Genomic DNA, 12,729 nt, shown 5'->3' with positions numbered 1-12,729 from the left:
AAAATGTTTATGTGGCATTTTAAGAACTGCAGGGATTTATCAGGTTTAGTTCTCTTTCCCCACAGATTCTAAAACTTAGCCTGTAATTATGTTCTTAAAGAAATGTCTGGTTCTATAGGCCATGCCAGGGTAAAGAGAAGATGAGCCTGGGGTAGCCTGTGCCAGAAATTAAGGATATGATTGTTTTGGTTTTGTGTTTTTGTAAAGTGAGGTGGGTGGCACAGGAACCAACTTAAACTAGTCAGTGATCAAACCTGGGATGATTTGAAAGAGCAAATAAGTAAAGTAATATTAAATTATAACTCAAGAAACAATATTATATGAATGTGTGTCCATATTTATACAATAGGGGAGAGGGGACAAATCTCCCTTACAGAAGCATTCCAAGGAATCTAGAAGGTCACCATTAGAACACTAAGATAGTAACTGCTATAGGCAAGGCCCGTGGATGACCACTAATGTCACTGAGAAGAAACAGTATCTGCATAGCTCCCAAGCATCTTTTCAAAATTATCAATTACTAGACGTTTAACATTTCTCCGAGAGGGCCAATGAGATGGCTCAGCAGGTAAAGATATTTGCCACCAACCTGAAAGATCCCTGGGACCCACATGGTAGAAAAAGAATTGACTCTCTCAGTTGTCCTCTGACGTCCACGTGTGAGCAGGTACATGTGTGTACCAAGTACACACACTCACAAATAAGTAGTAGTATTTCTCCACTAATTCTTTGATAATGCCCTCTGGAAGGTAGAGTTTACTTTACCTCCCTTTCGGTATGGGCAGGTCATGGTGATTTGCATCAGAAGAAGACAGGAGGAGAGGAAAAATAATTTAGTGAAGAAAACCTCAGGGATACCTGACCAAGTGATTGGGTTAACTTCACTAATAATAAGGTGTGTTTATGACACATATTCCCAAAGCTTGATGAGATAGAGATAGTCCCTGATAGTCCTCTCTAAAATATATAGGCCTAGTATAGAAGCCTCTATAGTTCAGACTAGAGGCACAGTCACAGATACTGACATCTATTCTAAAGTATCAGTGCAAGAAAGGGTTGTTTCCACAGGTGGTTGTCGTCAGGAGCAGCTGAGTAGACAGAACAGCCATGTGTAATGTGTTGACCTGTGTTGGAGATTGGGGAGGAAATAGAGAAATCAAATAAGGGCTCCAGTTACTAGTGTTTTTGTTGTTGTTGTTGTTGTTTAAATAAACCACATTTTGGACAAGATTACCATTAAAAGGAATGTAATGAAGAAAAACAACTCTTCACTATCACTGTAACTCTTCAAATTTAATGAATCTTTACAAGGTAAAAACATGTCCAGTTGTTTATACAGCTCTGTTGAAGTTTGCTAAAATCAAGAGGTTTATATCTATGTTTCTTTAAATCCTCTTTTTTTTTTCAATTTTAAAATATTTGGAGTTTTGTTTGTTTTGTTTTTTTAGACAGGAGCTCACTGTTCAGGATGATTTTGAACTCTTAAGCTCAAGTGATCCTCTTTACCTCCTCACCCTCCTGAATTGTTTGTACTCCAGGGCTATGTTAATGGCCAGACTTAAAGTGTTGATGTGTTAAATTCATTAATAAAGCAGGCATTGCTTTTTTCAATTCATCTTTTGTTGTAGGAAGTGCCTCACATTGATGAGTTTGTGGACGATTCAACAGTATGCGGTTATCAATACAACAAAACCCTAGCTCCCAGTTCTAAAAGTACAGGAGATTTTACATCTGCTCCCCAGCTTTCATCTACACCATTCCACAAATTCCCAGCAGATTCAGTGCAGATTCCAGAAGATAAAGGTGTGTGTTCAATTATTTTAGTTACCTTCTGCAAAAGTGTACTGTTTAAACTGTAAAGAATCTTAAAATCCACTTATGTGTGTATCCATGGTTTTGTTTTTGTTTTTGCTGGGTTTTTTTGTTTGTTTTTTTGACATTCTGTCTTCATAGTCTATATTTTAAAATTTTACTAAATAGGTAGAAAGTGGAAAAAAAACAGTACAGTCACTTAAAGGTGTATATCCAACCAGAAGTATGTTGTATTGTGATAGCAAAGAAAGGGCTACTACAAAAAAATTAAGTTATTTATTTAGAAACAATGAAATGTATTAATTAGTAATGATTAACCAGATTTTGTCCGTGATGTATCTATCTTCAAATTTTATCACTTTAGACATATGGACTAATAATATTTTTATCTGATGATTTCAAGAGAGAAATTATGAAACTCCTGAGTCCTCATTTCAACCTCATGTCTACTGTAACTTTTATATAAAAGATATACATGTGTGAGCTATAGAGATAGCTTACCAGCTAAGATTACTGACTGCTCAGTTCTTCAGGGTTTGGTTTCCAGGGACCACATAGCAACTCCCAACAGTCTGTAACTCCAGTTCCAGGGGATCTCATAGCTTCTTCTGGCCTCTGTAGGTACTGCATGCTCAGATGCACAGACATAATGTACAAATAGAAGGCCCATCCACATAAAATAATTTTTAAAATATGTAAACGATCTACATTTGACTTTATCTCCAATGTTACTACATTGAACACAGATATTAGGTACCCGTTTCCAGTCTAAAAGGTATAAATTGTGATATCTGGAAGCATTATGCCCTTTGAATAACTGTCAGTTTACTAGCTAACTTATAGCACTGTCAGGACTTTCTATAGCAAGAATAATTGTTTACCAAAGCAATGCCGAAGGTATTGAGATGGCTCAGCAAGTAAAAGTGCTTGCTGCCAAGGCTGATGACCTGAGCTTCATCTCCAGGACCCACATGGTAAGAGAGACTATGACTCCTGCCAGTTGTCCTCTGGCCTCCATACATATGCTCTGGCATGCTCTCACTGAAGCACACACACAAACACAATTTTAAGAACAGTAATTAGGGGCTGGAGAGATGGCTCAGTGGTTAAGAGTACCAACTGCTCTTCCAGGGGTCCTGAGTTCAATTCCCAGCAACCACATGGTGGCTCACAATCACTTGTAATGAGATCTGGTGCCTTCTTCCGGCCTGCAGGGACACATGCAGGCAGAATACTGTATACATAATAAATAAATCTTTTTTTTAAAAAAAAAAGAACAGTAATTAAATAACTGCTGGAAATTTTTACTTCACTAGATGGAAGATATTCTAATGGGATTATGACCCAAAAACCTAAACATTGACTAAAGAGTATAAGGATATTTTCTTAGAGTACTAATCCCGTATGTTTTATTCCTTTTCTCAATTTTAGAGGAGAAGTTGGCTCACACTTGGACTATTTTTAAATTTCATCACAAGTTTGCTGCTCAAGTCAATTTGTTTTTAAGTTCTTCAAATTGAAAACTAATCCATGAAGAGTTCTTCGAAGTTTCGATAGTTACTATTCTTAGGGTATTTGCCTCTGTAGTTCTGTAAATAGAAGCTAATATTCTCATATTAATGAGTATTAGTACTTGTTTATAAACAGATAGGATTACATAGTACTAAACCACTTGGTAGAGTTTAGTCTATAATTCTGTCCCATCTATTGTCATGTCAATAACGGTGAATTGTTTTGTTTTTAAGTTAGAAGGAACAGTGATTTAATTACTGCCAGTATCTAAATCCATTCAGTAAACTAAATGCTGACTCGCCAGTTAAACTGAAAGACACACAAAACTGTATATATATAAAGTCTGCTGGAAGGGTTGCAGCCTTTTAGTCTCCCTCTGTATCCTCATATCTAGTGCTCCTGCCAATGACTGTCCGTGGGCTGGTCATCCTGCCTAGAGTGGACCTGCTATTTATTCTTTGAATCCTAAGTAATTTTTTTTCTGATCATAAAACTTTTTACTATGGGGCACTGTTTTGAAGTTATAGTGAAAGTCAGTATGAAAAGGAGTTCCGGCCTTTGTGACCATATCAAACAGTGTTTGTGTCTTCATGTGTATGTAATATGTCTGTCTATGATTTTTTTTATATTTCAGAAAATGTGTTAGCCACAGATTATACACATGTGGCTTTGGATTCTTGTAAAGAAAACATGGTGGACCACTCAAAAGACAGAAAGCTTGGGTATTGTGTTTGTCACTCTCCTCTTCCATTGCTTTTTAAGATAGAGTATAAATCTGTATTCAAATGTGCTAAGACTAATAAGATTTTATTCGATGGTAGCTTTAAGTCAGAAGGTAATTATTTGTTAATGTAAACACAGTGATGAATCTAAGCACTTGGTATATCAGGGCAGTTAGAGAAGCAGCTTGGGTAACAGATCCCTGAGCTAACATTTTCTGAAATTCATTCCAGGATTCAAGCTATAAATCCTCTTTTGATGGGTCAACTGTTGCAAAACTTGAAAAAACACATAATTTGTGCTTAGCACGCCCATTAAATTGAGAAAACCAGTGCCTCTTATGAGAAGATAGGATGTTTAAGCTTCTTTAGGTACTGCTGCAAAAGTAAAGTTCCATTGTATTTGATTAGGCTGGTGCATGTAACAGATACATACATTACAATTCAGACACAATGTTTATGCCTTCAATGTGCTCTGTCCTCTTAATCCCTGCAATAACTTGAGTTATGACAGTTATTATTATAAATGAGGAAATCAGGTCTTGGACAAATTGCTAATCATGGAGCTTCTAGTTTATGGAATTGCTGATTAAAAGTTCCTAATACCATAACACACACACACACACACACACACACACACACACACACACACACACACACCCCACACCTGAGAGCTGAATTAATAAGGTAGAATATCACCTATTTGACCTGAACCAGGACTGACTGACAGTTTTTCATTGTGCTGTAAGCTTGCAAATGACAGCAGAATCACATAAGTATTAATGTAGATTTTACAAATTTAGCACGCAGGTGAAATCACAAATATAAAATATATGAATGCCTCTCAACATGTGTGTGTTTGTTTGTGTGTGTGTGTGTGTATGTGTGTGTGTGTGTGAGAGAGAGAGAGAGAGAGCGCGCAAGTGAGAGCGCGCTGAGATATTGCATCAGAATTTTGTTGGATTATTATGATATTTTGTTTGTCTTAGTGTTGTAAAATAACCCATTTTTAGAATGAAAAACACTCAAGTCTTGATTACAGTAGTGCTATTTAGGTGTAGTTTTGGGGAAAAAACTCATTCCTCCTTACAATTCCTATTAAATACCAAATATATCACCTTACCTGTTTACCTAATACATTAAATGGCTTTGGTTTTATTTCTGTTCATATTCATATCTTAGTAGCTTGAGTATTTACACATATTTGCTTAATGAAAGTTATTTGATCAACTCAACCTGTGAGATAATTTTGAATAGGTTCTTAGAATGAAAGGAAGCTATTTTACTTTGGTCACATCTAATAGGCTTCTAATCACATGAAGTTTTTTATTTCTCTTTTTTGCACATCTAGTCCAATTCAGGAGAAATTTTCATCATCTTTACATTATCCTAGCCAGCCTGCCACAGGTGGTGTACTCACGCAGGAAGCAGTGTTCGGCCTTGAGGCTTATAAATGCACAAGCACTGACCTTGTGCCCATGGAGGACCTACCAGATGCCAGCGCTGGGCTCCAAGTTGAATGGATGCAGACTAGTTCACTTGGAAATGTCAATGCTCCAAGTATGCACACATGCTCAATCTTAGTTATGCCATAAGAACACTAGCATAGAAAAGCTATTCCACGAAAGAACTCAGAGTTGGGAGTTAAATTTACTGAATAGAAAATAAACTTAGACAAACTTATAACTGCACCACAAAATAATTCACTACTAACACATTTGAGATCAGTCAATCCATTTTAATATTGAAAGACACCTAGATCGCTACTGTTAAAGGTGCACACCTTTAAACCCAGCACTTGGGAGGCAGAGGCAGGCAGATCTTTGTGAGTTCGAGGCCAGCCTGGGCTACAGAGCGAGATCTAGGACAGCCTCCAAAGCTACACAGAGAAACCCTGTCTCAAAAAACCAAAAAATAAAATAAAATAAAAAGGAATTAGTGGTCTGGAGAGATGGCTCATTGGTTAAAAGAACTGTTGACTGCTCTTCAAAGGGACCCAGGTTTGGTTTTCAGCACCCACATGATGGCTCATAGCATCTATAATTCTAGTTCAGGGAATCTGAAACCCTCTTGTGATCTCTTTGGGCACCAGGTATACAAATAGTGCACATACACACATGCGGGCAAACACACATGTATAACTTTTCAAAAAAAAATTTTTTTTTTTAAAGTTCAAGGTTGAGAGTTTACTATGTGTCAAATATGTAATCTAATGTTACCCTCACCCTGTATGTGACAGAACATCAGTCAAGACCGGATATTAAGAGGTATCTTCCTCTGTCCCTTGTTTATACAGAAAGTCTTGCATAGTGATTGAGAACATAGAGTCTGGAAATAGACTAAGTTCTATGATGAAGTCCCAATTCCCATCTCCCTAACCAAGTTTGGTGCTCCTTTTTAAAGTAGAGGTCAGTTGGAAGATGATGACTCTGGGGTTAAGAGCACTGGCTGCTCTTCCAGAGGACCCAGGTTCAATTCCCAGCACCCACATGGTCTCATAACTGTCTGGGATTCCAATTCCAGGGGATCTGATTCCTTCCCATATACATACATGCAGGCAAAAAAAAAAAAAAAAATCTATACACATTAAAAAATTAAAATAAATATATCTTTTTTGGTTTTGGTTTTTTTTGTGTGTGTGTTTTTGTATAGGGAGCTGAGGATCAAACCCAGGGCCTTGCACTTGCTAGGCAAGTGCTCTTCCACTGAGCTAAATCCCCAACCACAAATAAATATATCTTAAAGTGAAGGTTATACTATACCTTTGAGACTTACTGTAAGAACTAAATAAGTTAATAAATCTCAGAACTATGTTTTGTTTATGCTAAAAAAGTTTCCATGTTGGAGAGTAGCCTTTTCAAACCACCTCAGACAGAATGTTTTATAACACAAAATTGGAGATAAGGCTTTGTCTTCCTTTAGGGATTGTTTTCTCTTTTATGGGCACAGTATTCTCATTCATGCAAATTGTATGTAGGTAGTGTACTTTGTGTATTAGTGGGGAAACAGTGGAAGAGTATTTGTCTGAGCACTAGAAGCATCTAATTAATAGTGTCCAAGTGTACTTAAAGGCATGCAGCTTTAATTTTTGAAGGCATGAATCTTGCAACTCCAGATGAGTCAGGAAACAGCTAGTTGATTCCCTTTATCACAGCTGCATAGTCACCTAAATTTGTAGACCTAAAGTGACAATGACAGAACTACCAATTTTAGCTTCTTTTATTACTGAATCAGTGCTCTACATAGGGTAAGATTTTGAAAGCTTATTTAATAAATACCTTTACTTATTTATCTAAAATTTCTGTTGAAATATTTGAATGCTGAATTTGTTTCTTTTTTATTTTTCCTATTTAAGACTTTACTATTGAGAACCCATGGGATGATGAATTGATTCTTAAACTTCTGTCTGGGCTATCTAAACCAGTGAGTTCCTATTCAAATGCTTTTGAGTGGCCGTGTAAACTTCCAGCCATCAAGCCCAAGACAGAATTCCAATTGGGTAAGAATTATATGGATAATAGAACTTTGAATTCTTATTTGTGAGAAACTGATAGTAACCCTGAGATTTTTCTACCCTTTCTGTCTTCAAGAAAGAGTTAATATCTACAGTATTGAGAAATTTTGTTAAGCTGTGATAGTAGAATTGGGATTGCTGTTGGGACTTTAATTTGACAGTAATCTATCAGAGTTAAAAATACATATACTCAGCCGGGCAATGGTGGCGCACACCTTTAATCCCAGCACTCAGGAGGCAGAGTGAGGCGGAGCTCCTGGTCTGCAGAGTGAGATCCAGGATAGGCACCAAACTACACAGGGAAATCCTGTCTTGAAAAAAAAAAACAAAACAACAACAAAAAAAACGTACTCTAGGGTAGCTCGAAAGCTAAAAGCACTTTGTGAGCCAGGTGGGGTGGCCTTTAATCCTAGCACTCAGAAGGCAGAGGTAGGCGGATCTTTGTAAGTTTGAGGCCAACCTGGTCTACAAAGCAAGTTCCAGGACAGCCAGAACTGTTACACAGAGAAACTCTGTCTTGACCATTACCAAAAAAGAGCATTTTCAGGAGACCTCAGCTTGGGTTCCAGTGCCCATGTTGGGCAGCTCACAACCATCTAAATCCAAAGCTTCTGAAATATAAAATTGGCCTAACCGTTCCAAACTATTACAAATATTAATATATGTCTTTTTTATTATCCTGTAAAATATTCTCCAAAAATCATTACAGATTTCTACATAGTCTTTGTAATACCTCAACAGTTGTACAGAGCAGGCAGAACAGGTAATGGAAGGGCCAGGACCCAAGGCCACCCATATTAAGTATACTGGGCCATCAGAGCTGCCCTCACCCCGCCGTTATGGAGAATTTGTTAAGGAGGCTCTTTCATGGCAGGTATATGGTTTACTTTCATTTAAGTCTGGGAAAACTTCCCCAGATCATACCCATTTTAATTTATTAAAGTAGTTCATGCACCAGGAATTCTTTGATAGTCCTTATGGCTTTTTGTCAATTTGACATCCTTATCTTCTAAGGTTCTTTGCTGGTCTATGTGAATCACCTTCTTGGAGAAGGGGCCTTTGCCCAAGTCTATGAAGCTATTCATGGAGATATGAAAGATACCAAAAGTAAACAGAAATGTATTTTAAAGGTAAATGATCTGAGTAACTTCTTGTGTAATGTAGATGTGAATTTTCGAAGTTATCTTCCTTTACCTCCTCCCCTTTAAATACTGATGTTAGTGAGGCCTCAGTCAACAGTTAAACACAGCTATCCTAGGAAGACTCAGAACTGTCTTACCACTAAGATTATCCCACAATCCCTACACTGCTGACCAGTCCTTAGCTTGTCCTCGATTATTGTCACATCCTTAACTGGGAGGAGTTGCTTTTTTGCTATTTTACAGAATATGGATAAGGATATGCATATCATATCCCTGATTTGATTTGCAGGTTCAGAAACCTGCCAATTCCTGGGAATTCTACATTGGGATGCAGCTGATGGAGAGACTGAAGCCAGCAGTGCATCACATGTTCATCAAGTTTTATTCTGCTCACTTATTTCAGAATGGCAGCATATTAGTCGGGGAACTCTACAGCTATGGGACATTGCTAGTAAGTGTTTCATGACATGAACATGAAATGCATGTGCGTTTCTGGTTTTTACCTGTACTATTTTTCACAGTTGGAACTTTTATTGGAATAGAAAGCAGGTATAATGCCCTTGACTTGAAATTTCATTTATCCTCTACATTTGCATTATTTCTAGAATGCCATTAACCTCTATAAAAATACCCCAGAAAAAGTGATGCCCCAGGCTCTTGTCATCACTTTCGCTATCAGAATGCTTTACATGATTGAACAAGTCCACAGCTGTGAGATCATTCATGGAGACATTAAGCCAGATAACTTCATAATAGGACACAGGCAAGTGTGACACTCTGGAGTTCTTCACTAACATCTCACTGCTATCCTTTTGTTATTTGTGCTCATGGATCCTGGTCCTTGTTTGTATTTAATGTAGATTTTTGGAGCAGAATCATGAAGACTTGGCTACTGGCTTGGCACTGATTGACCTGGGTCAGAGTATAGATATGAAACTTTTCCCTAAAGGAACTGCATTTACAGGAAAGTGTGAAACGTCTGGTTTCCAGTGTCCTGAGATGCTCAGTAACAAGCCATGGAACTACCAGGTATGGAAGGAAAGCAAGAGGTTTGGAAACATGTTCTTTATTACACCTACCAGACTTTAAAAATGAGTTGAAAGCTCCAGGTAGTTTGAACTGGTCTCTTGGGCATTGAAGGAAAAGTAGAATATAAGGCTGAAAGAGGAAGAAGAAATTCTACTTTTGAAGAGACTTCCTCTCTTAGTACAGATTCTGTCAACAGAGCCGAAAAGCAAATACATTCTGTGAGAAAGTTGCAGAGTTTTTAACAAAGTAGAATATTAGTTGGTAAGTAAAGAAGATACTACTAATTAGGATAAATGTAAAGATTTTGAGCCTGGGTTAAACCAACTGCCTAGTTTCCAGATAAGAGCTGTGGCTTCCAGAAGATCATAATAAAGGGGACACAGGTGAGGGAGGGCCTTATATCTAGTCGGTTACTCCCAGTAAGGCTTCAGGTAGATAAATGCTGATCTGGGGGTGGATTGTAGATAGTTTGCTAGCCTACAGATTTGGACTACACTAGAACGTTCTTTTCTATTATGAACATATCACACAGAGGCATTGATGTACAATAACACCATAGTCCCAGGGGATAGAATTGGAGCAACTGCCAAGCTGAGAGATTATTGTGTTTGAACCAAGTGATAGAACAAAGGACTTGAGGACATTATTTAAATGAAGATAGAGCTTCCCAAAGGGTTACCTCAGAGGCATTAGTGTTTTGTGTTCATAGAAGCCTAACTGAAAGCTTGGATAAGCACTCAGAGAAGCAAATCACTGGATTTGAGAATTCTACAAATGTAATAACCCTGTGATTATTGAGCTTCTAAGTTAGAGACATATTTTAATATACTCACATATTAGTTACTGTTTACGTTGCATATATCTTCATAGGTTGATTACTATGGAGTTGCTGCAACAATATACTGTATGCTCTTTGGAACTTATATGAAAGTAAAAAATGAAGGAGGAGTCTGGAAACCTGAAGGTCTTTTTAGAAGGTAGGTTATTGGCATTGGCGCTACAGTAAAAAAAAATAATAATAATAACAGCAAAATAGTAGGTTTTTATCTAGCCAGAAAATGAGCCTGGGCAGTATGGTAACAGCATACTGACATTAGGCACTGAGCAAATCTAGCATTCAGTGCCTCGTGAAACCAGTGAGAGCTCCTGGCCATGTGGGTTAGCATCCTGTTCTTGACTATTTCTCTTTACTGTAAGTGAAGTCAATGTTGGGGAGCCTTGGGGTTTTGTTTGCTTGTTTTCTTCTTTATGTAAATGGAAATGCTTTATGCAAATGAGAATGATGGTTCTGCTTTGCTCAAATCTTACAAGCAAACAAAATAATATAGGTGAAGTTGTTTTGTAAATTACAAATAGAATGGGGTAACTTCTATTACAAGACAGGGTTTTAAACTCCAGCCCTATGTGACTTTAGTTTATAAAACACTTGGTTAGTGACTGGTCTGGAGCTTATCATGTCAGCATTGTCCCTAAAGTAACACTGTAAACATACCTCTGGTGGTATTGAATTGAAGCTGACTATTCTATGCATGTACGTTTCCATATATCATACTAACTTTTTTGAGATATTAAAACGTTTACAGAAAAAAAAAAAATCACTCATATGTTAGCCTAATGGAATTTACATGTTATTCCTTCTTGAAAAAATTTAGACTGAGGTTTCTCTCATTCTCCCCACCCACTATCAAAGCAGAAAAGGGGAAGCATTTGCAGAAATTGTATAAACATGTACTGTAGATTCAGAACCCAAAAGAAAACTTAGTTTTTTATTCTGTATAGAGCCATACAGTTCAGCAAGTACTTCATTCACTTGTGGTTTCCCTTGCCCATTGTCAAAGGAGCAGAGCGCTCAGAAGGCTTCTCTCTATTGCCGGTAGCATTTAAAAAAGCCCCAAGTTTCCTTCTCGGTTTCCATGTAGAGTGAGGTTTTAGTGTGTCTGTTTTCTCTCCATGGCCTTCTCTCCCTGTTTTGGAGTTTGTTTGTTTTTTGTTTGTTTGTTTTTGTTTTTGTTTTTTGTTTTTTGAGACAGGGTTTCTCTGTGTTAGCTTTGCGCCTTTCCTGGAACTCACTTGGTAAACCAAGCTGGCCTCGAACTCACAGAGATCCGCCTGGCTCTGCCTCCCGAGTGCTGGGATTAAAGGCATGCGCCACCACTGCCCGGCTGAGTTGGTTTGTTGTTTTGGTTTTTTTTTGTTTTTTTTTTCCAGTTAACTTTAACTACTGTAAGTAGCTAAGACCCTTAAGTGTAAGCTCTGTCCTAAAGAGCGCAGCCTATCTGTCCAAATATCTTGCCATATATGCAGTTAGGCTTATCAGAACCACGTAACTAGATTATCAAATTCTGGCAGTGTGGTACACAGGAAACAAAAGAAGACAGGTTTTTCTTTAAAAGGTGATTTTTCTACTGAAGAACTATTGCTAGAAGACTTTTAAATCATGTTTTTAGAACGAGGTATGTTCAGACATTTGGTTGGGTTTTTCGTCCTGTTTGTGATGGTTGGTTCTTGGTTTGCTAAGATGCATATGGGTGGGAGCTGTTCTTTTAACATGTCCACACCTGCGGGAGATAGATGCAGGAACAGATTGCTGCGTGTGTTCAAAGTTGCATTTTTTCCATTGCGATACTTTGTCTCTTCAGGCTTCCTCATTTGGATATGTGGGAGGAATTCTTTCACATCATGTTGAACATACCAGATTGTCATCATCTTCCATCTTTGGATTTGTTGAGACAAAAGCTGAAGAAGTTATTTGAACAACAGTATTCCAACAAGATTAAGACCCTGCGTAATAGGCTAATTGTGCTGCTCTCAGAATATAAGCGGTTGAGAAAATAAAATATGGACATGGACCTTATCAAAACAACACTTTGTAAATTTAAAACTCCCTCCCATTTTGAATCCTATTTTTTCCATACTTTTATTTATGTATGTATGTTAAAAAATAAAGCCCATAAGATATATCCATGTGACTTAGTTGTTATAAATAGTCTTAACAAAATGA

The 12,729-nt window shown here is 37.5% G+C and overlaps 1 protein-coding gene across 2 annotated transcripts in view; it reads left to right on the top strand.

The window, feature by feature from the left end:
• Positions 1 to 12,563, top strand: part of Bub1 (BUB1 mitotic checkpoint serine/threonine kinase) — a 32,584-nt gene extending 20,021 nt beyond the window's left edge. For both annotated transcript variants that reach the window (XM_036186065.1, XM_036186064.1), the window contains exons 16-25: positions 1,629 to 1,803; positions 3,959 to 4,046; positions 5,395 to 5,603; positions 7,399 to 7,542; positions 8,572 to 8,687; positions 8,989 to 9,150; positions 9,305 to 9,462; positions 9,560 to 9,728; positions 10,599 to 10,705; positions 12,368 to 12,563. In XM_036186065.1, coding sequence (XP_036041958.1) covers positions 1,629 to 1,803; positions 3,959 to 4,046; positions 5,395 to 5,603; positions 7,399 to 7,542; positions 8,572 to 8,687; positions 8,989 to 9,150; positions 9,305 to 9,462; positions 9,560 to 9,728; positions 10,599 to 10,705; positions 12,368 to 12,563 — 1,524 coding nt within the window. The remainder of the gene's footprint in view (positions 1 to 1,628; positions 1,804 to 3,958; positions 4,047 to 5,394; positions 5,604 to 7,398; positions 7,543 to 8,571; positions 8,688 to 8,988; positions 9,151 to 9,304; positions 9,463 to 9,559; positions 9,729 to 10,598; positions 10,706 to 12,367) is intronic.
• Positions 12,564 to 12,729: the final 166 nt, after the last annotated feature.

The sequence above is a fragment of the Onychomys torridus genome, chromosome 4 (assembly GCF_903995425.1).
Source record: "Onychomys torridus chromosome 4, mOncTor1.1, whole genome shotgun sequence".
In the NCBI taxonomy this organism is placed as follows: domain Eukaryota; kingdom Metazoa; phylum Chordata; class Mammalia; order Rodentia; family Cricetidae; genus Onychomys; species Onychomys torridus.
This window is presented reverse-complemented; position numbering and strand designations above follow the sequence as displayed.